This window comes from Rousettus aegyptiacus, unplaced genomic scaffold (assembly GCF_014176215.1).
Source record: "Rousettus aegyptiacus isolate mRouAeg1 unplaced genomic scaffold, mRouAeg1.p scaffold_m13_p_3, whole genome shotgun sequence".
Lineage (NCBI taxonomy): Eukaryota > Metazoa > Chordata > Mammalia > Chiroptera > Pteropodidae > Rousettus > Rousettus aegyptiacus.
Window position 1 is genome coordinate 15084010 of NW_023416306.1, and position 23012 is coordinate 15107021.

A 23012-nucleotide genomic window follows, 5' to 3' on the forward strand; every position below is an offset into this window, starting at 1 on the left:
CAAGGGCCGTAAGCCGGGAAAATGTCACGATCTGATTTATGCGCTAAGCAAACCAGTCTGGCGGAAATGTAGACACTGCACTGGAGAGACGCAAGGAAGCAGGGAGATCAGGAAGCCATGTGGCGGCACAGGAAAGGGATGCTGGTGGCCTGAGATGGAGTGGTGGCATTAGAGACAGAGAACAGCAGCTTCGGGAGGTGTCTCAGAAGGAGAATGGGTAGAACTTGCTAGTCGTTTGGGTGTGGGAAGCAGGAGTGAGAGGAGGTGAGGATGGTGGTGTGCTGGTACCCGGTATTTGGCACGACCGATAACAACCAGTAAGGACTGGCTGAGGGTGAGACCTGCACCGGGCACAGCTGGCTGAACTCTGGCCGCACCTGGATGAAGATCCTTGCACACTCGAGAGACGTGCAGCGTGGTGCAGCAAGCCCTAACCGGTCGGGTCTGTCAAGGCGGAGCTCCTTATGAACCTTGGTCTTCGTCGGAGCCAGCTGGCTTCTCATTTCTCTTCCCTTTTTCAATTTCCCACACGTCTTATTAAGGAAGTGGGGATGTGTAAGGATTAAGGAAAATTCATTCACAGAACTCCAGCAAGGATAAGCAGGAGTATCGGGCTTTCTCTCACATCTATGTGGATTAAGATAAAATTTAATCCTTGTCATCTTCTCTTCTTCCTTCTTTTCCATCGTATTCTCAAAATTGCACCTCTAGTCAAAATATGACTCCCTTTCTATTTATGCTAGAGGATCCAACTTATGTCTTAAGATAGTGGTAGTCGTGTGATCTTACATATTTCAAGGACCAGTATAGTGGGATGGTGGTAGAAAGTTGGGGAAACAACCTTGGTCACGCCTATCAGAGTGACCTAACTTTGATCGGGTCCAGACACTGGGATTCCATATATGATTTGCTTCATAAGGGTTCCACCACTAAAATTTTTCAAAGCTAAGAATCCCTAAACAACTAAAATATGGTGTTACAGGAAGGAAAGCGAGGCCCAGAGAGATTAGAGAGAAGGTCATTAGAATCCAGTTTCTTAAATTTGGCATTGGTGATGTCGCCATTAGCCAATTCTGGCATTCGTAGAAAGTAGTCCTTAAAGCAGTTCTTAAAATATAGGCTGGTCTTTGATAAGCGGAAAGGAGAGGGACGAAAGTGTTGATCTCGAGTTCAAGGAGTCTCACCTGGGTGGCATCGCTGTCTTCGCACTTGATCCTACACTCGCTGTTGAACTGGAAGCCATTAGTGCATTGGTAGAGCCCATGGAACTTCGGCGCAGGTGGGTCACAAGTCACAGGAACACAGGCTCCCTCCTGCCAGCTGCCGTCTTGGGTACACTGAGTCTTGAAGGCCCGTCTTCAAGGAAGAGATAAAAGAAGAGACATCTCAAGGTCCCGATGGCTAGACTTGTGCCCTAAACTAAAACACGCACCCCCACCCCCAAGCTTCTCTGGAATCGCCCAGACTCCCATTTCCATTTCCCTTTCTGGATTCCCCGCCTGCCCTGTTGGGTGATGGGCATGTGTAGGGACTAAGGAAAACCCATTCATGGAACTCCTCCAACAGGGGCATGCAAGAGTTCCAGACTTCCTCGTACTTACATGTGGACTGGAATACAATCCAAGCCCTGCTAGTCCCGGTCCTCCCCCTTCCTGCCCGGGTGCCCTGATGGGTGCTGGCACTCTGGCAACAGGAACGCCCACCACTTACTGAACAAATAACTATGTGCCAGGCACCTCACGAGCACTTTACGTACATATCTTCATCTGTCCTTCATAACATTCCTGTGTGGTCACTTACTGCCATCTTCATCTAATTGTTGAAAAACAGAGGCCTGGAGAAGTGAAGTCGCTTGCCTGAGGTCACAGAGCCAGCAGGCAGTTATTAACAATGCCCTTCTAGATTCTCACAGGACAGAATGGGATAGATGGTGAATAGTGCCTCTGGCAGAGACCTGAGCACTTCGTTCTAATCAGAAAGCCGGGCCCGGCTCTCCTGCCGCCCAGAACCCGTGGGTGTGCACCTGCGGCCCCACTTACTTCTTCGCCTTCCGAGAGGAGCTGGGCACATGGTATCCAGGTTTGCACTTGTACTTGCAGAAAGAGCCCACCTTGTGCTTGTTCTCTCGGCACCGGGCGGTCTGGAGGTCCGCGTTGGGCACTGGGGGTGGAGCCAGGCACATGAGCTCGCACAGCGCTTCCGGGAAGGACCACAGCCCGTCCTCCATGCAGGTCAGGACGCTGTTGTTGCCTGGAGGACACGGACCGGCAGGGTTAGCAGATGGGGACGGGGCGGAGGGACTCCGAGAGCCAAGCTGATTCGCGAGCTGCCTGGACTTAAGCCAAGCACCAGAGGATTGTCCACACGTAATTCCAGACACTTTCCCTTACCACTGAGGAACCTAGAGACAATAAGAGAGCGGCCGTGGGAGAAGAGGAGATCCAGCTTGGGAAGTGACTTATCCCCCGTGCACAGTGAATTCAAATTCAAGACTCCTGACCTCCGCTTCTGAGCCTCGTATACGTCATAGAAGAAAGACCATCACACTCCTTCCAACCACCATCCTCCTTGCTCTGCCAGGAGGACACCTGGGCTCACACACGAAAGTACTTGCCTTCGAATAACTGAGAGTGTAAGCTCCTATCAGAACCTACTCAAAGCCTTGATATCCGTGTGCTCCGTGACCTCGGGCCGCCGCGCCTCCCTGAGCCCTGCACCCCTGCATTTATCCTAGCTCCCCTCGTGCCTGGAAGTGACAGCACTGTGGTATCTGAAGGCCTGACTTCCTTTTCAGGCCCCAGTGAGTGAAGCTTTGCCAAAGCAGCTGAGAGAGCAGCACTTCCCCCGCAGCCCGTGCCAGCTCTGACAGACGTGCTGACTGCCTTCGGGAAGCTGGCCTGATGGGGACCGTTGCAAATAAAAGTAAAACACGGAGAGTTAGGCTTTTCACTGCCAGGTCATATATTATCGACACGGCCTGCCCCAAACCTCCCCAAGACAATTAGAAATGGACCTAAAACTCGAGTTTCTCAATCAAGCTCTCTCCTTCCTGGTTATTACTGAATGGTGTTGACAGCCAGGGCTGGAAATACGTGGGAGGCTCTGGGGTTTGGGAGCTGGAAGGTCTGATTTCAGGTCGGTGGGGTGGAGTGATAAGGACGAAACTGACATTTACTACATCCTGAGTGCTTTTGATGTGCCGTCTCCTTCATTCTCACAGCAGGGCGCATAGTGTGATGCTTCGTGTTTGGAAATAGAGACCCAGAGAGTGACGTGACTTGCCCAAGTTCTCATAATTCATAAATGACAAAACTGAAGTTTAGAACCAATTTTGTGTAACTACAAAGATGTTTTTTTTTTTTTTTAATGAGAAGTTGGCTATATAAACTCACCAGAGTCCTTGTTACCCAACTCTCCTAACTACAGAGAGAAAACAATTGCTCTTGCCTCTCGTGGTGGTGAGATAAAATAAAACAACATTTATGAAAAGTCTCCAGAAGTGTGCTGTCAAATTCTTTACTCGCTCCACTCCCTCTTGCCTTCTTCCCATCCATCCTTCCTCGTTTTCTCCCTTCTCCCTAACCTTTTGACTCCATTAGTAGATCTAAAAGGACGGTGCGAGTTGCACAGAAGCCTTCATTTATTCAGCAAGCATCTATTTCTGCTTGCTATGTGCCAGCTGCTCTTCTCTGTGTTGGGACAAAATTTAAAACAACAAACAAACAAACAAACAAACAAACAAAACCTTGAACCCTGACCTCTTGAAACTTATATTTTAATGGGAAGGGGAGGAACACAATAAATTATACCACGAAGTCAATTTTTTAGTGCGCTATAAGGTGGTTCAGTCCTGTGGAGAGAAATACGGCAGGGAAAAACAGACAGAGCACCGTGGAATTGTGGGCCGGCTCCTCTGCTTCTCCCCCCCCCCCCCCGCTTCTCCGCCCCCCCCATTCGCTGTCGTCTTCCTCCTGCTGTCAGTGTGATTCACTGAGCGAGCACAGGACAGTTGAGTGTCTGTGCACCCCATAGAGGATTTCGTGTTGATAAACTGCGATACTGCAAAACAAACTACAGATATTTCTACATCGAGTAAAAGCAATAAAGGGTGTGGAAGGATGATTCATCTGGCCTCCATAAAAGCAGTGGCTTCCAGGACATCAGAGACTACAAACTGCTTTTTGAATTGCCTTTGTGATGGGGGTAGTGTTTTCGGGTGCCCGAGCATAGTGAAAGCTTAGTGGGGAAGGGGAGTTATAAAAGGTATGGGGAGAATGCCCTCTCTAAATTTTTTTTTTTTAATCCCCAAGAAAGATAAAATATCTATGGATAAAGAGTTGGGACTCAAGAGTATACCGTATCAGCTATGCGAATTGTAAATTTTGTAGTGAAAGTCGCAGTTCTTTTGTTGTGGCAAGATAACATAAAAATTGCAAAATGTTCATCAAGAGAGAAAATGCAACTGGAAATGTAAATTCTGGGAGAGGGTAAATAGGAGTTCGCCCTGTACCCCAGTCAAAAGAAGAACCATGTTAAAGCAGGAACTAATGATTCAGGACCATGGACATGCCCCCAGCCCACAACGAACAAAATCCAGGAGACACAGACGCTGAACTACACAGAATCGGTACTTCCGTGCTCCAGCTGTAGCCACTGCTGTGCATCCACCATGTGGCTTGGAAGAAAGTAGGGTGTGACACATGCTGAGCCTGCCTTGCCTGCATCCCCTTGGCACTGACTTCTATACTCCGAAGGATGCTTACCGCCCCTGCAACCCTGTCGGAGACCCTTCCTTCTGGTCATAGATGCCTGCTCCACTTGCATGCAAGGCAAGCTCACAGTCCTGTGATGTCAATGCCCCTGGAGGTAGCACCCAACCAGTGATGGGGTTGGCGGATTATCATGCCTGTTTCTAGAGTCGCAACGGCTCTGAGGAATATTCTCCCCTGTTCTTCAGAGGAACTGTGCTGTGGTGCCCCACATAGGCAGTTGGCTTTCGAAGAGAGCTTAGATGCATCTGTCACTTCCATGCCTCCCTTTCTCACTCCCCTACCTGTGCGATTCCTAGGGGAACATGACTCAGGACACCTGGTGATGGCATTTCTGAGCCTGGGGGGAAGAGTGCTGGTGTCAGAGGCTGGCCCCCAAAGGGTTATGTGAAGCTGACCTTTGGTTCATCTTTTGAAGTTAGCAAAATAAGTCTTGCTCAGCCCATCTCCAAATGTGCCTAAGGAAACTTTAATCTCTAATGAATAGTAAAATAACTAAACGCGCTGTCAAAAGAGATATGCCTATTTGTATTATTTAATTGAAAAGATTAACCAGAAGACCAATTCTCTTTGGGATTGCCTTTAAGACTGAAATTAACCTAGAGCAGAATACAAGAAATAAAATGCCAGGAGACCTATGGTCTGGTTTTCTAAGTACCTCATACCTGGTGTTGGCATTGCCCACATCCTAATGCCAGAGACTGCATCCTATGTGTTCTTTTATTACTAGCAATAGCCTAGTGCCAAACACATGGGAGGCCCTCAATATCTATTTGTTATGTGCATGACATATTACGTATCTGCCTGTGACCTTGAACAAGTCAACTCACCTTTCTGGCCCTAAACCAAAGCTGTATCGAGTTCTTGTCCAGCTCTAACATTTTGGGATGTGAAAAGCTACATATTGGCCACTGTATTGTTTTGAGAAAACAAAAATGCAGCTAGCTGGATTGGAACGATAACAAGCATTCAGGGGGCTGCGTCAGCCAAAGGCTGGCACTGGCGGACTTGGGAAGACATTTGGTTTCATTGCTTTTGGTAAGAATCAGATAGAAGTTACAGTGGAAGGAGAGGCAGAAGGAAAAAGAGCAGATAGTGGTTTGGACCCAGTGAGGTCCTAGACCCTGCTGTCTCTAAAACACTAGGGTGATAAGGTGAAACAACCCTTTTAGGGCTTGTATGAAAGATGCCTGGAAAGACCCATGGAATAAAGCTGAGTCCTTCCGGCTGTCTGCTTCTAAGAAAGATGGAAGGGTCACTGCCTGACAGGGGAGAGAGAATCTGAGAATTCCTAGAGGGGTCATGGCATGGTTCGGAAGTGACAAGGTAAGGGGTCAAGAAAAGAGCTGAGGACAAGCAAGAAGGTTAAGTGCTGGGGACTGTAAGATGAGGCCACTTCCGGTCCTCTCAGCTCATGTCCCTATCTTCAGTAAAGTCTAAAAAATCGGACAGCGCGTGATGGTATTGGGTATCTTATGGAAACTAGTGAAGAGACTGAGTTTTAAATCTCAGGTTAGAGAGGCAAAGTTGAACTAGAAAAGACAACAAGAGCCAGAGGATAAAGCAGGCTTTTAAAAAAGATCTCTGCAGGATGAGAGCTGGCTCGCTTTAGAAACCCCACTCCATAGTCGATATCGAGTGCATCTAACGTGGTTGAGTTGAGGTGATATAAGTAATGTTGCAGTTTTAGCCATTCCATTAAACATTTATGATTTTGATTTTGAAGTTGTTTTTTTTTTTTCTTAACTTGAGAATATTTGTTTTTCCTCATGCATTTTTGTAGGCTTATAGTGTTCATTTGATAAAGGACCTTGGCAGAAGTGATTCTAAGGCCATGAATTCTCGGGATATTTTTCATTACATCTTGAAGAGGGCTTGGAATTGAAGTCAGAGTCAAGAAAAATTCACTTGGAATGTAAGAAGCAAGTGGGTGTGCAGTGCTGTGTTACACCAGGTTCCCAGGGTCTACATGCGACTGCTTGTCCTAGGTGGTGGCTGCTCATCCAGTGACACTAACCTCCAGGTCCTGGAAGGAACAAGGAGGCTGGAGCATGTCTGCACAGCTCCAAGGACGAAGGCCTCCATGGGACAAACAGGTCAGGGGCTGGGAGAGCAGCCACCGCACAGGTCCTCACAAGGCCTCTTGGAGAAGATGTGTATTTACCGAGCACGTTCTCTGGCTCTGGCATTTTACACATGCCATCTCTTTTCCTGCTCAATCTGACCCGTCAATGGGCACTCCTGAGCTTATTTTATAAATGAAGGTCATGAGGCTTAGAGATGTGCAATGGCTTGCCTAAGATCAAACAGCTGGAGCAGAGCCAGGAGCAGAATCCTGGTCCTTCTGATTCTAAAGCTAGTGCTCATTTTGCTTTAAACTATATTGCAAGGGAAAGAAAAACAAAGGGAGGAAAGGAGGAAAGGGAAATAAATGAAATAATGGGGAGAAAATTGTTTTGATCAGTTTTTCACTTCGTGGCTCGGGAAGGGAGGCACTAATAAGCTCGGGACCTTCGCCGGTGCTTGCTGCCAGTGGATCCGAGCAGAGGCAACCGACCTGGAATCTGATCACCAGATGATGCTAGAAAACAAGGTGCATGAAGTGCCAGAGGGTCCCAGAAGGTCAGTGTGGCCAATGGGGAGATTCTTCTCTGTATTCTTAAGGGAAGAGCAAGTTGGGATCAACAGCCATCAAAATGATGGTCTTCCTGGGGCCTCCCCCCGACACACATACACACACTAACTACAGTCTGCAGAGAAGCAAAGGCAGGAGAGTCCGAATCACTTTGATGAAGGATTATTATTAGCCACAGTGAAGGTTGTAATAACCAACGCTAATTAATACACATCCCTTTCCCAAAAGCCTCTGATTGAGAGGAGAGGTGTGAGTTCCTGGTCTGGAGTTATTAACGCACAAACCTCTGGGCAAATGCGACCAAGTGAAGGGCTCAGATAGCCTGAAAAAATGGAAGAGTTTGCAATTTCCACTGGTCTCTTCACCTTGCTGAGATCAAATCTTTATAGTAGCTCAAATGAACTGCCTACAGCTGTTTTTTTTTTTTTTTTAATTCAAATCATCTTAGGTTAAAAATGAGGGAACCTAAGGGATGCATCTCCCAAGTTCTTTCTGCTTTTCTTTTGGGGCAGTTTAGTGAGATTATTTTGACTTTCGTTCATTTCGTAAAAGAAATATTTCTTGCGGTGTTACTGTCATCAATTCACCCAGCCATTTAGTCAATAGGTTTATTGAGTCTTACTCTGTGCGGGTCCTGAGTTTGCTGACAGCAATGTTAAAAGGAGTTCGACACAACCAATACCTTGTAGAGATTCGAGTCCAGGAATCTTTTGAAGTTCTGTATCCCCTTGAAAATCTGGGGGAACTGTTGACCCTCTCTGACCATCAAAATGCCTGAGACTCATGAATACATAATATTACCTCTAAGCTTGAGTGAATTTATATACCTCCCTCGAAAGCCTCCACACCCAACAGAAGTCTACTCTCGCACACTCTGCAGAATGATGGACCCCCAAATGGCATCTGTGCTTGAGTGAGATATCACTCTGGGTATCTGATAAAGGGATGATGTTTCCTCTGATGAACCAAACAAAGGGTCCTGGCACCTCTGAGAACTGGGTATAATGTCAAACTCAATACTCTCAGAAGCCAAGAGCATTTATCCTGATAGCATTGTTAACTTGCACTGTGATTTTTGTACAAAATTCCTCCTCTCACTGGACCCCAATTTCACCATCTTTCCAATAATCAGTTGTTCCTGCTCAGTTCTAAGAACCCTTCTAGTCCTGACATTCTAGGACACCCAGGCCAGCCCCTCAATCATTTCCAAAATGCAGCCTCTTTGTTACCTTCACAAATCACTTCTTATTTACATTCTAATACTATGAGAGCCCAGCCCAGGAGATGCTAGCAAAGGCTTACTACCCAAAGGGGCTCCTTGTTCCCCAGCTAACTTTTCTTAAAGAGCAGCATTTGGCTCTGGAGAAAGACAAAACCTGGCTCCAATATGAATCCCACCACTTATAAGGTGGCCTTGGACAATTCCTACCCTGTGATAATGGGAATGATACCTTTTAGGCTTACTGGGCCCTAACCACAGTCAGTGAACTAATCGCATCAGTTCCAAATGTTATTTTCTTTTAATCTTCTTTTCCTCCCTTTCTTCCTCCTTTCCTCCCTCTCTTCCTTTCTCTCTCTTTTCATTTAGCAAAATCTACAAGATCTTGGAGGGCATTCCATTGCTCATTGTCATACTTGTCCACACTCTGCTTTTTTCCTGAGCTGCCCAGCAGGGGAGTTTTAATTAGTGTAATCAGTGGAAAGAAATCAGGAGCCCAGATAAAATCCACCCAACGTAGGGTGTTTGAGACCCAGACGGAGAGCCTGAAAGCAGCCTCTGGACTTTCCACCGAGGAAGCGGGGACGGGGACGGGGCAAGCCGAGCCAAAGGGCCTCCGTACCTTTCAACTGCGCCGGGTAACGACACTGGAAGGAGCATTTGCTGCCAAAGGTGGTGCCCTCAGGGCAGGAGAAGGAGGCGGCGTAGACATGATGCTGCTCCGGGACGCCACAGTCCACAGGCTCACATGCCACCTGCTTGTTCCACTTGCCCTCAGTGCAGGTCACGGTGACCCTGGGTCCCGTCTAGAAGGAAGAGGTGGGCACAGTGAGTTGTGGCAGACCGTGGCCCCCAGGCTACAGCTCAGAGTCTCGTCTGGGCACCAGGAGACCGATGCTTCACATTTAACTGTAGCTCACTTTTAATGGCCCCAACAACTCTATGAATTAGGTATTTCAGTTCCCATTTTATAGATGCAGAAACTGAGGCTCAGAGACATTAAGTGATTATCTCCCAGTTACACAGCTGGAATGAGGAGAAGTAGGAATTGAACCCAAAGAATGTTCTCTTAACTGATAGCTGTAGAGTCTCCAGGTCATCCTTCCATTGTATTGATGAGAACCTTGAGACCCAGAGACCTCTGGGGCATCATGCTTCTTCCATGAAATAGCCTCTGAAACATGGCACAGCGTGGGACACTGGCTATAGATCTTTGTATCTTTTCTTGGTTCTGGAGGAGGTTACCGGGAACTTACTGCAGAGAGTGGGCATTGCCCTGGGATCTCGGAGACCCGGATGTTGGTCCTCTGTGCTGTGAGACCACGGGCAAGTCCCTTTCCTTATCTGGGTTCTCCCATTGGCATTGAATCCAAAGATTGTTCTAGGAACCACTCCCTACTCTGCAGTGTAATGGTTTAATAGTGAAGAGGGGTAGATGTGAAGAAGGAACACGACTGGAAATGGACAAAGGGTCGGCAGAGATCCGGAGCAAACAGGAAGATGGCAGGGCTGCTAGGGTAGAAGGGCGAGGCCGTGCTCCAGAGCCAAGGGAGGTGCGGTCCTCCCTGCCCGGGGGCTTCCATTCAAGGAGGAGGCCGCCAAATCTCAGGGGCTTAGGGATGCCAAATGTCGATCTGGGGTTTTAAAAGCAAAGGACATTTTCCCCCTCTTAAGCACACATCAAAGGGAATACAGATCCCTCTCTGCCAAAACAGCCTAATTGTTTCCGCAGGAGTTCAGTCCCGCCATGTCTGACACACGGAAGAAGGTGTCTAAGACAAGCAAGCGAGAGCTTCCAGAAGGTCTGAACAAATAGGTGTTCCCAGAAACGAGGAGCATGCCCTGTGTGTTTATCGCATGAAGGTGAAGTTGTGTTGGCGCGGCCCTGGGAAAGGCCACGTCCAGCGACAGAGCTCTTAATCCTCAAACCTCAGGGCTTCACTGCCACCTTACCCACTCCCCATGCCCATCTAGGACCCCACAGAAACATCCAGCTGAAGCAACATTCTGCCACATGTCAAAGCCACTCACTGCCACTCCCCTCAGCCAGGACACGTCCCTCTTCCCTGACCTCTTCCGATGACTTCCTGAGGGCTCTCCCTGCTGCTATTATTACCGCCAGTCTCCAAGCCACACCCAAGTGGGCAGCCAGAAGGACCTTTGTCCACTATGATCAGCCCAGGTCACTTCCTTCAACAGCTCCCTGTTGCCCAAAAGATAAACCTCAAACTTCCTGACCAAACTAACAGGGCCTCCCACCGGCAGACATGTTTGCCCCTCCGGCCTCACTGCTTAGGTGAGTTTGGAAGAAGAAATGTCTGTGGCACGCTTTTTCTCACCAATGGGCATCCACACACTATTCCTGCCCATGCCCAGAGCACTGCTTTCTTCCCGCTCCCCAAACCACACCCCTTTGCCTGGCCATCCAATTCTCAGTTTTCATGCCGTTTCTCCCAGGGCACTTCCCTCGAATCCTCCTGTGTTTTCACAACACCCTACACTTCCCTCCACAGAGCTTATCCCTCCCCGTGGTCATTACTCACTCACTGTCTGCTCCTCCATCACGAGTCACTCAGCTCCTTGAGAGCTAGGTTTATCTTAGTGACTTTTTTTCCCTTCTAGCATCCAGCATAGCCTCTGGTTCCCAGTGGACAGATGTTCTGTGACGCATTCATTTAAGTGAATGAATGAACACCTCAATGACAGAAAGCTGACCTCTTTCTAAAACAGCCCATTCAATTGTAGAGAAGTTCTGACTGTAAAGGTTACATTCAAAACGCTGACTGGCGACCTACACAGACTCTGATTCATGTAGTGTTGAACACTACTGTGCACAGAAATCATTACCTTAGAAATTCTAGATCAAGGATTCGCTCAATCAACACATATTTATTGAGTATCTATTATGTGGCGGCACTATTTTAAGGCCTGGAGAAAGAGCAGGGAACACATTCCACAGCTGGTCAGCCTTTCTGGGCTGGAGAGGGGCTCTGAGCCCAGCGTCTGCACACACCTGGCTCTTTATCAGCTCGTCGTCTCGCCGTATCTGCAGCACGTAGCCCGTCCGGCAGCTCACGGTGCACTGGGCGCCGTGGGAGCGATCGCTGCTGGAGCAGTTGAGAGAAGCGTTCTCCACAGCCAGCTCCGGGCAGTCAGTGGCCTCACATGCGAAGTGCACACAGCTGGAGAGGGAAGAAACGAGAGGGTAAGAAGGCGCTTCCTTGGAGGGCCACTGCGATCCAGCTGAAAGGTAAAGGCCAATGGCCTCCCTCTTCGAAATCTCAGGAGGCCAAGACTGAGGAGAGGAAGAGGAACTGGCTTGGGTGAGGAAAATTCTGGAAGCCATGGTCAGAGTTCATCATTAAGAACACAAGTTGTGACCCGTGGTTCAAATCTGGGCACCTGAAAGCTTCGTAGGTTACAAACCTTGCAGAGCCTCAGTGTTTCCATCTGTGAGGCGGGGGTCATCACGATGACAGGAAGTATGCACTGTGTTTCTTATCTGCCAGGCACCGAGTTGAATGAAGCCTCTTTACATTTTATAATGGCATTCACTTCGGTGGGGGCAGGGTAGGGGTCCTCGTGATAATTAAATCAGAGGGGATTCCGAAAAAAAGCACAGAGCAGAATTCCTGGCACTTAATTATAAAGGCACTCCATGAACAGTAGCTACTGTTATTAATGAATCTAGGCTCTGGAAGAGCTTATCTAGAAGCTGCGTAACTATGAGCAAGGTACATCACCTCTCTGAGCTTGTGTAGTGTCAAATTCAGCCGACCCACAGACTCGACTGAGGTGTCGAATGTAGAAGTCTTTAATAAACTGTAAGGTGATTTATGAATTGTTAGTAAGGCTGCACAGAAAGCATGTCTTGCGTGTTGCTGCAGCTGCTGCTCCAATCTTCCTGCCAATTTGAATTCTACCTATTCTTCAAGTCCCCGGGTGCGTGTACATTTCTACAGGACACTTTCCCTTTGTCCCTAGGTGAGCTCCCACCGTAGACATTCTGACCTCCTTTCTCTAATGCTGGTGCGTCTCGCTTCATGCACGAAAAGCACAGACCCCGGGTGCCCACCAGTGCTGGAAGGTGTGCTAGTCCCCAGGGACGCGAATGGAAACAACATGACATCCTTATGCTTGGGGACCTTTTCCCCTTGTGTTATAGTTACACCAACACTCAGTAACATTCACGACGATTCATTGATTGCTTATATACATGAGCTCACTCCATCCTCACCGCAACCTATGAGCTAAGTGTTATTCATTTTACAGTTGGAAAAATCGGGGACCAGTGAGATTAAGTTACTGAAGTTCCCACCCAGATGCGTGGCTCCAAAGTCCTTGTGGTTAACCTCACCCCGACACCTGGACTAGAACTTCCCTGAAGGTAGAGATACTGCCCGTCTCACCTCGGTACTCTCCTCATTGGCAATAAAAATGCCTTGCAGGTAGCAGACGGCTCCTAACTAGTGAGAAACAAATGGTGGCGGCATCTTGCAATTTTACGGAGGTCGAGGTGTTGATCCCTAACACTGAAAACTAAAGCTTCTGGGGGGCCATTTTTCTTTTACTTTTGCCTCTGTGCCTCTGTCTACCCAACTCCTGCCAAGCGTCTAATAGGTACAGATAGCTAGATCTGTATCCAGAGCCTCGAGGCTCTCATTTTCTTGTTTTTATCTAGGAGGAGTGCAGGGGTGGGGGTGGGGCGGGCAGGGGAAGCAACTGGTAGTCAAACCAGCTTAAGAAGAGTTCCCAACGTTTTTCTTGGTGCCAGTCTCAGGAGACACTGCCGAGGGTTTTACAGGAGCATGGCCACTCAGGGCTCCGTGCCCTGCTCAGAGGTATGGTGAGGAATCAAGTGGGGTGACAGAGGGGAGGCGCTAAAAACCTCCAAAACGCATCACAAGCAAATTCGCTTTTTTGTTGTTGCTATTCGACGAAATTCACTTTTTGAAATACCCAGAAAAAAACTAGCATTCGATTTAGGTTTCAGACTCCACAGAGACGTGGGCTTTGCACTCTACATAACCCCCTTTGGAAGGGCAGGGCGAGCAGATTAAGTGACACTTATGGAGATCTTCCGATTCTCTGCCCTCCTCCCTGCCCCCTGACAGCCTTGGCTTCGTGCCACGTTGCCACACGGAGACCATGGAGAGACTGTCACTGTGGCGTCAGCACAAGGCTCTGACACCAAACAATGCATCTGTTCACATTGGGTAAGTGCTGGGGGAACAGCCACATGGTTCCAATTTAAGTAGATTTACTCTGGAAGCTACCAGCTCCCAAGCTGGTCTTCTGACCCACGCCTTGCAGACTGGCTGGCCGTTCTCGCTCTGCACTCCCAGGGCACCCCTGGGCTCACGTGTGATGCTAACCCAGCGGACTCTGCAAGCCCTTTCGAAAGACAAGGGATCCAGGCTTCTCTGGGCTCTGGGGCCAACAAAGTAAGAACAGTGCCCACCCCCTCCCCTCCCATTCTGTGCACATTACTGTTCTTCTTATAGGAAAAGAATAAACTGAAAAACTTGAGTTCCTAGAATGGAGAAAGCACAGAGCTGAGCAATTGGGCAAATCTGGGCTCCAGTCCTAGCTCTGCCATTTGTCAGTTGTTTGACCTCGCATAGTCATAAAACACCCTGAGCCTCGGTTTCCTCATCTATAAAGTGGAGGCAATAAAACGATTTATCTCTCAAGATTATCAACAGGGTGACGTGCAGCCACACATTTACCTATTCAGCAGACTTTGCCTGGGGGCCTTGCTGCATACCAGACACCGTTCTAAACTTTGGGGATACAGCAGTGAAGGGGACCAGTCAGATTCCTGTCACCTGTGTATTTGAGAAGCGAGGACATGTGCCCAAGAAGTGTAATACTTAAGCCCATTTCAGACAGTGAGGCTTACAGTAAGGGCCCCAAACAAGGTGGATTTATAGAGGGCGACTGTTAGGTGGGGAAGGCAGGATCTCATGTATGGAAGGGTCGGGGGAAGCTTCTGTAAGGAGGGGACGTCTGCACTGAGACCTGGATGAAATGAAGGGACCAGCCACGCAAAGGTCTGGGGCACAGCGAGCTCCAGGCAGAGGCAGGAGCATGTGCAAAGGTCCAGGTCAGGCTGCAGCTCAGCGTGTTTGCAGGACAGAAAGGCCAGTGACTGAACAACGCTTTGGCAACTACTCAGCTCTGTGGGAAGGCGGCCTATCTACTATGGTTCTTTCTGTGCTAGAAGGAAAACACTCCCTGGACACCTGAGTGACCTGACCGAAAAGGTTCTCTGGTCGCATGCATAAGGCGACATTGGATTAAAGAGACCAGTCAGTTAGCTCTCTTTATGGTGGGCGTCTCAGAATCCTGAGTGTCCTAAAGCACACTGTAGATTTCCGGAAAAGTCTAAGGCACGCACCCTTTTGCAAAGCCTGATGACTGTTTTTCATGGGACGTTTCTTAGGGCTAGCGTCTTCCAGAACACACTTGGGGGAGTGAGGCACCCCCAGTTTTTCAGCACATCGGTCTGCACCTGGCTTGCAGACTTGAAAACAGAATGAAAGGGGAAGGGCGGCACTATGTGCTAGGCACTGGCTGCTGTGTTTTATCTGCATCGTCTTATTTGCATCCTCATGATAACTCCTTGAGGTACTATTATTAGTCCCATTTCTAAGACGAAGAGACTGAGAGAGTTTAAATTGTGAGAAAAAGCACTCTGTGTAGACAGAATTCAAGCTAGGATCTGCCTGCCTGTCCCCCCAAGTCCTTGCTCCTTCCTTTGCTTGCTTTCTGGATAGTTGGAAAGGGTTATGTGAACACACTGCCGAAAAATGATAAACATTGCCCCGACTACCCCTCCCAAATAACTCCCCGACACAGCCCTGTCATTTCTGAAACGCAAAAACAAAAATTAAGACGAGGAAAGCAAAACAAAAGAAAAGCCTCTGGCTTCGTCAAAAAGATAAGTAAATAAATGGGGGTAGGATGTCATGCCACTGATGGACAGTCAATAAAGATAATTTAAAAAGGAAAAATGAAGATATACTGTCTGACAGGGAGGGGCGTGGTTGATCAGAGGGATGGGGTAAGGGACACCGGTAATTTATGGAGGAAGTTCTCACTTCTGGGCAAAGCTGGAGACCTCTCTCCCACCCCGGAGGCGGAGATAATCGGATACTTATGAATTTGCTTTTCTTTTTCTTTTTATCTATATTTTATTTACTTACAGACTCAAGTTCCATATGGAAGGAAAACCTTAAGCTATCCGACAGCCAAGGCTCCACTCCCAATTGGAATGGCCCCAAGCATGCATCACGGAGGAGACTTGGGTCATTCCAGAACCAGGCTGGAGAAGGCCAGAAGTTAAAGGGTGGACGACAGCTCCTCTCCTGGCTCTGCCCCTCGACTCATGGCTTAGCCCTGGTGCCCTGCTCCTTAGCTGCAATTATGCCATGGGAAGTGGAGATAATAACGGGCAGGTTGTTTACAAATCATTCTGATCTGCTCAGACGGGGACGGCAAAAAACACAGCACGCTCGACACCGGAAAGTGAAGGGGAAAATGCTCTTGGGACGAAAGCTGCAGGGGCACTTGGGAAATGAGATGCACACAGAACTACCCCCAGGGGGCTCACCTTTGTGCTCAGAAATGAGGTGACTGGGGGAAGCGACCCTAAAAGGCTCTTCCGCCCTGGAATTTTAGAAGCCCGTGATGTGGTGGAACAGAGGAGAGGTTGTGCAGGGTAGGGGTGCAGGGCCAGTGGCCCGCAGGGTGCAGGCTGACGATGAGAATGGCAGGGGATGCTGGGAGCACCCGGCGAGAGGACACGTGTCCGGCCACGGCACCAGTTCTCCACGTCAGCTCCAGATTGCCTAGTGGGACTGAGGGCCTGGTGCTTCTACCCCTGGTGTATTTAAGAGGAAGAATTCTGTTTTTTAAATATAACTCTTCTGATATTTAATTGTTGGCAAGTAATTAAAGAAAATAACTAATGAGGGCCAAACAAACACAGGTGGCTTGTGGCCTGGGCTGGCCTGCGGGACAGCAGTGTTGAAACCTCTGACGAAGAGGCGAGAGCTTTGCCCTGGAAGTCCCGAGAACTGGATTCCAATGCCGGTGTTGCCCTTAACAGCTGGGTGACTTCGGGTAACTCACTTCCCCTGCCTGGACCCTAGATTTCCCATCCTCAGATGAGGGAGCAGAAGCACAGAATCTCTTACGGCTCCTCAGCTTCCGGGGGTCCTGGTTTCATGAGGACAAAACCACAGAAGGATGTCATTTCACAGAGCTCCCTGGAATGGGAAGCAACAGGCTTTGATCATCTCAAGTGCTGGCCGGGATGCAGGCAAGCAGGAACTCTGTCGCATTGATGGGGCTGTGAGCTAGACAGTTTGGAGAGACAGGCAGTATCCGGGACGGCCGAAGACGCACACGTGCTCAGGCACAGCCGTTCCGTTTGCAGGCATATTCCAGACCGGCGACCCCCAGCAGCTGTTCCGAGAGGGGCTGGTCCCTTTGGGCCGGGGACACTGGGTGAGCATGTGGACAGCGATCCGAGGCCCGTGGTCTCTGACCATGAGCAGCTTCATTTTGGGCTCCAAATCTAATACGTGAATTCCCACATATTCATCTAAGAGGGTATTCCATGCATGGGCTTCTATCGGTGCACAGACTCTAGGAAGTCTTGGCTCCAACCTGTAGGCACCCCTCACTTCTCACCTTGCTCCAACTGTGAAGTCTACCCTGGTTAGAAGGAGTTAATCTGGCCAAATGAAGACTTTATTTCCTCCTAAATTTGGCCTTCGAAAAGTTAGCTCCCTACCAGAACTGTCATCTTTGGATGGGCTGGCATGGAGAAAGTGGGAAGAGTTTAAGGTAGAGAAAGAAAAAATGCAAAATATAAAAGGGAAAGGAGAAGGAAGAGGGAAGGAAAGAAGGGGGAAGGAAGGAAGGAAGGAAGGAAGGAAGGAAGGAAGGAAGGAAGGAAGGAAAGAAGGAAGGAAGGAAGGAAGGAAGGGGAAAGGGAAGGAGGGAAGTTAACTGTCTAAACACAAGGCCCACTGGATTTTTTTAATAAACTGCTCCATCTCTGATTAGAACCATAAGGATAGATAGAGGCAGAGAGAGAGAGAGAGAGAGAGAGAGAGAGAGAGAGAGAGAGAGAGAGAGAGAGAGAGAGAGGCAGAGGGAGAGGGAGACAGTGTATTAGACACGCTGGAGACTCCATTCATGATTGTCTTTCTCACTGAAGAAGCCCCTTAGCTCACCCGTCACCATCACTATGCCCTGCCCCTCCATCTTTCCCTCTTCCCCTTAACTAGGTGTGGAGTTGGGGTTTGTAAGAATTCCACAACTGGACCTCTCATCAGAAACCTGATCTTGTTTTCTTGGACCTCTGAATTCATCCCAGGCACTGCCTGGGAACTGGGGACCCTGGGATCTGGGTCAGAACACACCACCTGAATCGATTTTGCTGCAGTGGTACTTCCGCTGTGGCACCCCACCAGATAGAACGTTCCTCCCAGGCAAAGAGAAAGAAAATGAGGAAAAATAGCGGTGAGAGAGGACGAGATAAGGGGGGAGAGGGAGGAGAGAGGAGGGGGAGCAAGGAGAGAAGGCGAGGAGAACAGAAGGGGGAGGAGAGGGGAAGGGAGGGAGGAAGGGCTGTGGGCGGAGCGTGAGGGGAGGGAGAGCAGCACCTTCCGCCACCTGGGGGAGAGCTGGGAGTGAAGGGGGATGTTTCTACGAGGACACCAGCTGAAATCCCTGCTATAAAAAGTGATGTCATTTACCTCGGTGTTTTTCAGAATGAAGAAAAACATCTCATGGCTTTGTACATTTGTTGCTTATTTTTCTTTTCTTCCCTCCTGGTTTGTTTGTTTTAATTCATTTACACATTTGCACAGTCCAGCCCGTTTGGGTAAATGCCGCTTCAGCTACCCAGGAGCAGCTGTTGTCCTTCTCCCCCTGGGGCATTCAGGAGGGGTTCCTGCGACCTGCAGCCTCAGCCCTGGGGGCTCGGCCTGTCTAAGCTCAAGGCTGAGCCAGCCAAGGCCCTCAGGGCTGTGTCTCCAGCGATTTACTCAGTTTCACTGACTAAATGCTCATATGTGAAAAGTCCTCTTCTCTCCTAGGTATGCCTTGCTCTGGTGTGCAGAACATGGCTTTTAGGGGCTGACTCACTCTATCAGTCCATACCTCCCAGGACAGATAATGAAATAAGAAAATAAAATAACAAACATCGACTCTTTCCTCTTCCTTCTTGCCCCTCCTAGCTCTTGGGAACCACAGACTGTTCAAATGGGAAAGAACCATGAAACACATCCAATCCATTATCGTTTCATGATGGGGAAACTGAAGCCCAGTGAGGAGTGTCTGGTTCACCATCGTACAACCAGTCAGAGACAGGACAATGCTTTGTCCCCATTCAATGTACTTCCACAAGTCAAATAACTCGACAAATACTTATTGATTGATTTGTTTCCAAGGTTAAACACTTCTTACTGTTTACTTGGGGCACAGGAACTGTTCATTAGGAATTCAAAGAAGTCAGTGCTGGCCTCAGTCAGACATCCCGCGGACGGTGCGGGTGGCTGGGTACGGATGGAAAGCATTGTGGAAAGGTCGAAGGATTTGCATTTTCCATCTGCATTGTTTCTCTGGGTTCTGAGAATTAAGTTATTTTTATAGCCTGGAGAGGCAGGGATGAAAAAGCCCTCTTAGGGTGAAATATAACAATGAGTGATATCTAAGGAGCTCTTTGGCCTCCGAAGGATTGCAACAGACTTTGCACAACAGAAGCTAGAGACAGTGGGTGCAGAGCAATGCGAGTTTTGCAACCACCTTTTGTATCCTCTGTGGCAGCAGGGGCGTGGGAAAGGCCGGTGGCCCCTTCCTCGCTCCCCTTTCCACGCTCCCAGGTACACAGGGCAGAGCCGAATCGCCTTTCAGAGGGCCTGACTCTAGGGGAGCCCATCGAGACCCCGACTCTTTCTCCTTCTGGATCTCATTAAACAAACACGAGAGAAGCTATGTGACTCTGGACCAGTACTTCCCCTTTGGGGGCCCTGGAATTCTAGAGGGTAACAAAGAAGTTTGGACACTTTGGATATGCTAGATGATCTCTGAGGCTTCTTCCAGCTGTGACTCTGAGTACTTTACATGGAATTCTGTGCTGAAAAGCACCACCATCATATGGAGACAAATGTTCTTTATTAATACATTATCTCTGTGTGTTGCCTAACCACTTAACCCTTAAGACCACCTCATGGGGTAGATATTACCCTTCTTTTTTTTTTTTTTTTTTTTCCAAAATAGAAAACTGAGACTCAGAAAAGTGACTTGTTCATGGACACATAGATTCAGATCCAGTAAGCGCATCACCAAACATCATAGTCTTTCCAGAAAACATCTTCCTCTCTCAAACCCTGAGGAAGTGATGTTATATAGCGGAAAGACAGGCTCTCAGGCCACCGGGGGGACCTCGGGAGCCTGGATGGGATGACATAGTGATTTCAGCCATCACTGAAATACACAGTGAACTGAGATGAAACAAATACCAGGCCCCCTCCATCCCGCTCAACTTTGGAGGGCAATGCCTCCTTTCTGTGTAACTTAGGAAGCAGAATATTTTCATATTCCAGAGCTGGAAGAGAGCTCATCCACAGACCTTCTCTTTGTTCAAATGAGGACCTTGAGACCCAGAAAGGAAAAGCGATATTCCCAGGGTCGCCCCGCAAGCGGCCGTCAGCTCTGGGATGGCAAGCCAGGTGAAGGAGGCCATCTTTCAACCACACATCCCTCCCTCGCCCTTGAAATTCAGAGACATGTGGGCCTCCCAGGCCCAAAGGCAAAGCTGATCAAGGTGCAGAGATGGAAAAGAGACTTTTTACAGCAGCGCACATGGCTGCCCGGGTCCCAGAATTCCTCCGTCCCACTTGGCTACAAGATGGCCCGGGCGAGCAGCCCCAGGGTGCCTTACCTCTGCTCGGCAGAGCTGTAGGTCTCTCCTCTCTGGCAGCTGCTCAGGGTGACAGGGTCAAAGTTGTCGAAGGAGCGGAGGGCCACCCCCGAGATGGCGACCAGGGGTGAGCTGAAGCTCACACGTACCGCCTGGCTGTGGTAGAAGGGCTGGCTGAGGTCATGGGCCACCGGGATAATCAGGGGATTGTTCCTGCAGCTCAGGACGTGGAGGCCTGTCAGGGGAGACAGAGGGCCGGGGGCCAGGCTCATTACTCAAGGCCAGTCACGCCCTCCCCAACGGGCCCTTCCCGAAGCCCCCAGACCCTTTCATGTCACTGCACAAAAGCACCATTGGGTGGCCGGTGGGGATTTTGAGTTTGATTGAAAGTTTCTTTGTCTGCCTTTTTTCCTTGGTTCCAAATCTTTCCAACCCCCTTGCCTCCCTGCCCCCTAAGCTTTCCCTTCACCTAGCGCCCAAAGCCCCTCTCCTCCCCCAGAGGGCTACCCGTCGGCCAAGCAGCACTGGCCCGCACGGGCCCGCACCTCCCTCCCACGTCGCATGGTCTGGGCTGCTAGTTTTCAGACAGCCTTCCCAGGAATAATTCACAGCAAGAGGCCGTTCCTGTGGGACGCGGGGAACCTGCTCTCTTTTTGAATCTAAGAAACTGGGAGGCAACCCTGTGATGAAGTAGGAACCTGTAACCAATCTGCAGACAGGAGAAGGAGAATCGTGAGCAAGAAGTGGCTTTCCAGAGGGACACGAAACAGCCAGGGATACAAAGTCCAAGTAGAATCCAAGCTTGCCCTCGGTACTTTCCAGAACAGGGAACAAGTCTCCAGGCTCCCAGACAGCAGGGAGAGGGGCAGGGGGAAGAGGCGCATCCAGCAGGAGACGGAAGGGAATGGTATGGGGTGGAGAGGGTCCAGCGGAAGCTGCCTTTGGTATTGGTGCAACTTGGTTCCATTTTGGCTTTAGCCGCTTCCTTATTCTGTGACTCCAGCAAACCCCTAAGACTCAGTTTCTCCACCCCCCCCCCCAAATGGGATAATCCTGAGCATCTCCCGGCAGGGCTGCTAGGTCGAGACATGAAGCTCCTAGTTCAGCAGTCCCCCCCGTCCCCCCTTCTGCAGTCCACTCTCTGAGCTGCGAAGCCTCTGCAGGGCATGTCAGGATGCTGGGGACAGAGGATGGGGACACGGTGGAGAGGGATGGGGATACGTGGAGGTCTCAGGCATCATGTCGTGAGATCTAAGGAGATTCTGCGGAACTGAACTTTCCCCCACTCCAGTGAACACCTCCCGCTCCAAGCCTGACTGTGGTCTTCTCTGCCAGGATGGCTACGAAAATATTTGCTTCCCACTTAGGGAAATTTCTCAGGAATCCAGATAAGTCCAGAGGGGTTTTCTTTCTCCCCTTTTATTAAAATGCTCCCCTCCCGTCCCATGCCTTTAAAATGAGTTAAATAAGTAAACATCAAAACAAAACAAAAATACCCTCCCTCCTCCCTTGGGTTCTACTTGACCCTAGAATGACCCCATGCCTGCTTGCCTCCCAGGGGTCTTTGAAATGAGCAGCTCCCTGTGGAATGGTGCCGGCCTGGAATTCCAAACACCTGGCATGACTGCCCAGAGGTCTGCTGGGCAAGGGGAACTGGAAATGTGGGAGCGAGTAAAAGGACTTCCTTAGTGCCAGGTCATGTGTTAGGCACAGGTCACAACAGTCTCAAGGAACATCTCCTTTACTATGTCGCTCTGACCATAAGTGGCATCATTGTCCCCAACGAGGACTGCGAGACTCCGAGTCAGGTATGAGAAGTCAAGAAAATTGCTCACATTATTAAGGTGAGCGAGTGGCAGGGGCGGGATTTAAACCTAGAATGCCAGCTCTGGAGCAGGGGCTCCTTCCGGTGTACCACGGCTCATGTGGGTATGCAGAGGTGGGTGGTCACGTGACAACCCCAGCCCTCGTCCTCCTTCTTCATCCTGTGCTGAGGCAGTTGATTCCTCACCAGCCCTCCTACTTCTGAGTCTGACCCTTTCTTATTCCAACTGCCATGGAAAAGTCTGAAGCTTATGCTGGACACACCCTGGCACTTTGGGGGCATTTACAGGCATCTCTGGCTATAAGGTAAAGAGCAGGGGGCTAATATTCTGGCAACCTGGCTACTCTACTCTTCTTGGGTACCGCCATATAACCCAGAGTCTCTCAATGCTTCTCTCTGGGTCTCGGGTGCTGACACATTCAGTGGGAAACAGCTTTTGCCCAGGCTTCCCAGGGGCTTGTGAGGACCACATGGGATGCCTAAGATTAGAGGCGTCTGGCAGAAGAGTGCTACTGAAGAGCGGACTCTCACACTGACCCCTCATCCTCATACCTGTCAGACTCAGACTTCCCTAGATACACAAACACGCCCTGATCTGAAGGCAATCGGAATGGCAGAGAACA

General features: G+C 49.4%; 1 protein-coding gene across 1 annotated transcript in view; it reads right to left on the minus strand.

Moving 5' to 3' along the window:
- Positions 1-23012, minus strand: part of PAPPA (pappalysin 1) — a 221432-nt gene that overhangs the window by 41536 nt on the left and 156884 nt on the right. The window contains exons 13-17 of the mRNA XM_016152350.2: positions 20586-20799; positions 11637-11805; positions 9246-9429; positions 2040-2250; positions 1185-1356 (exon numbers count right to left, since the gene is read on the minus strand). Coding sequence (XP_016007836.2) covers positions 1185-1356; positions 2040-2250; positions 9246-9429; positions 11637-11805; positions 20586-20799 — 950 coding nt within the window. The remainder of the gene's footprint in view (positions 1-1184; positions 1357-2039; positions 2251-9245; positions 9430-11636; positions 11806-20585; positions 20800-23012) is intronic.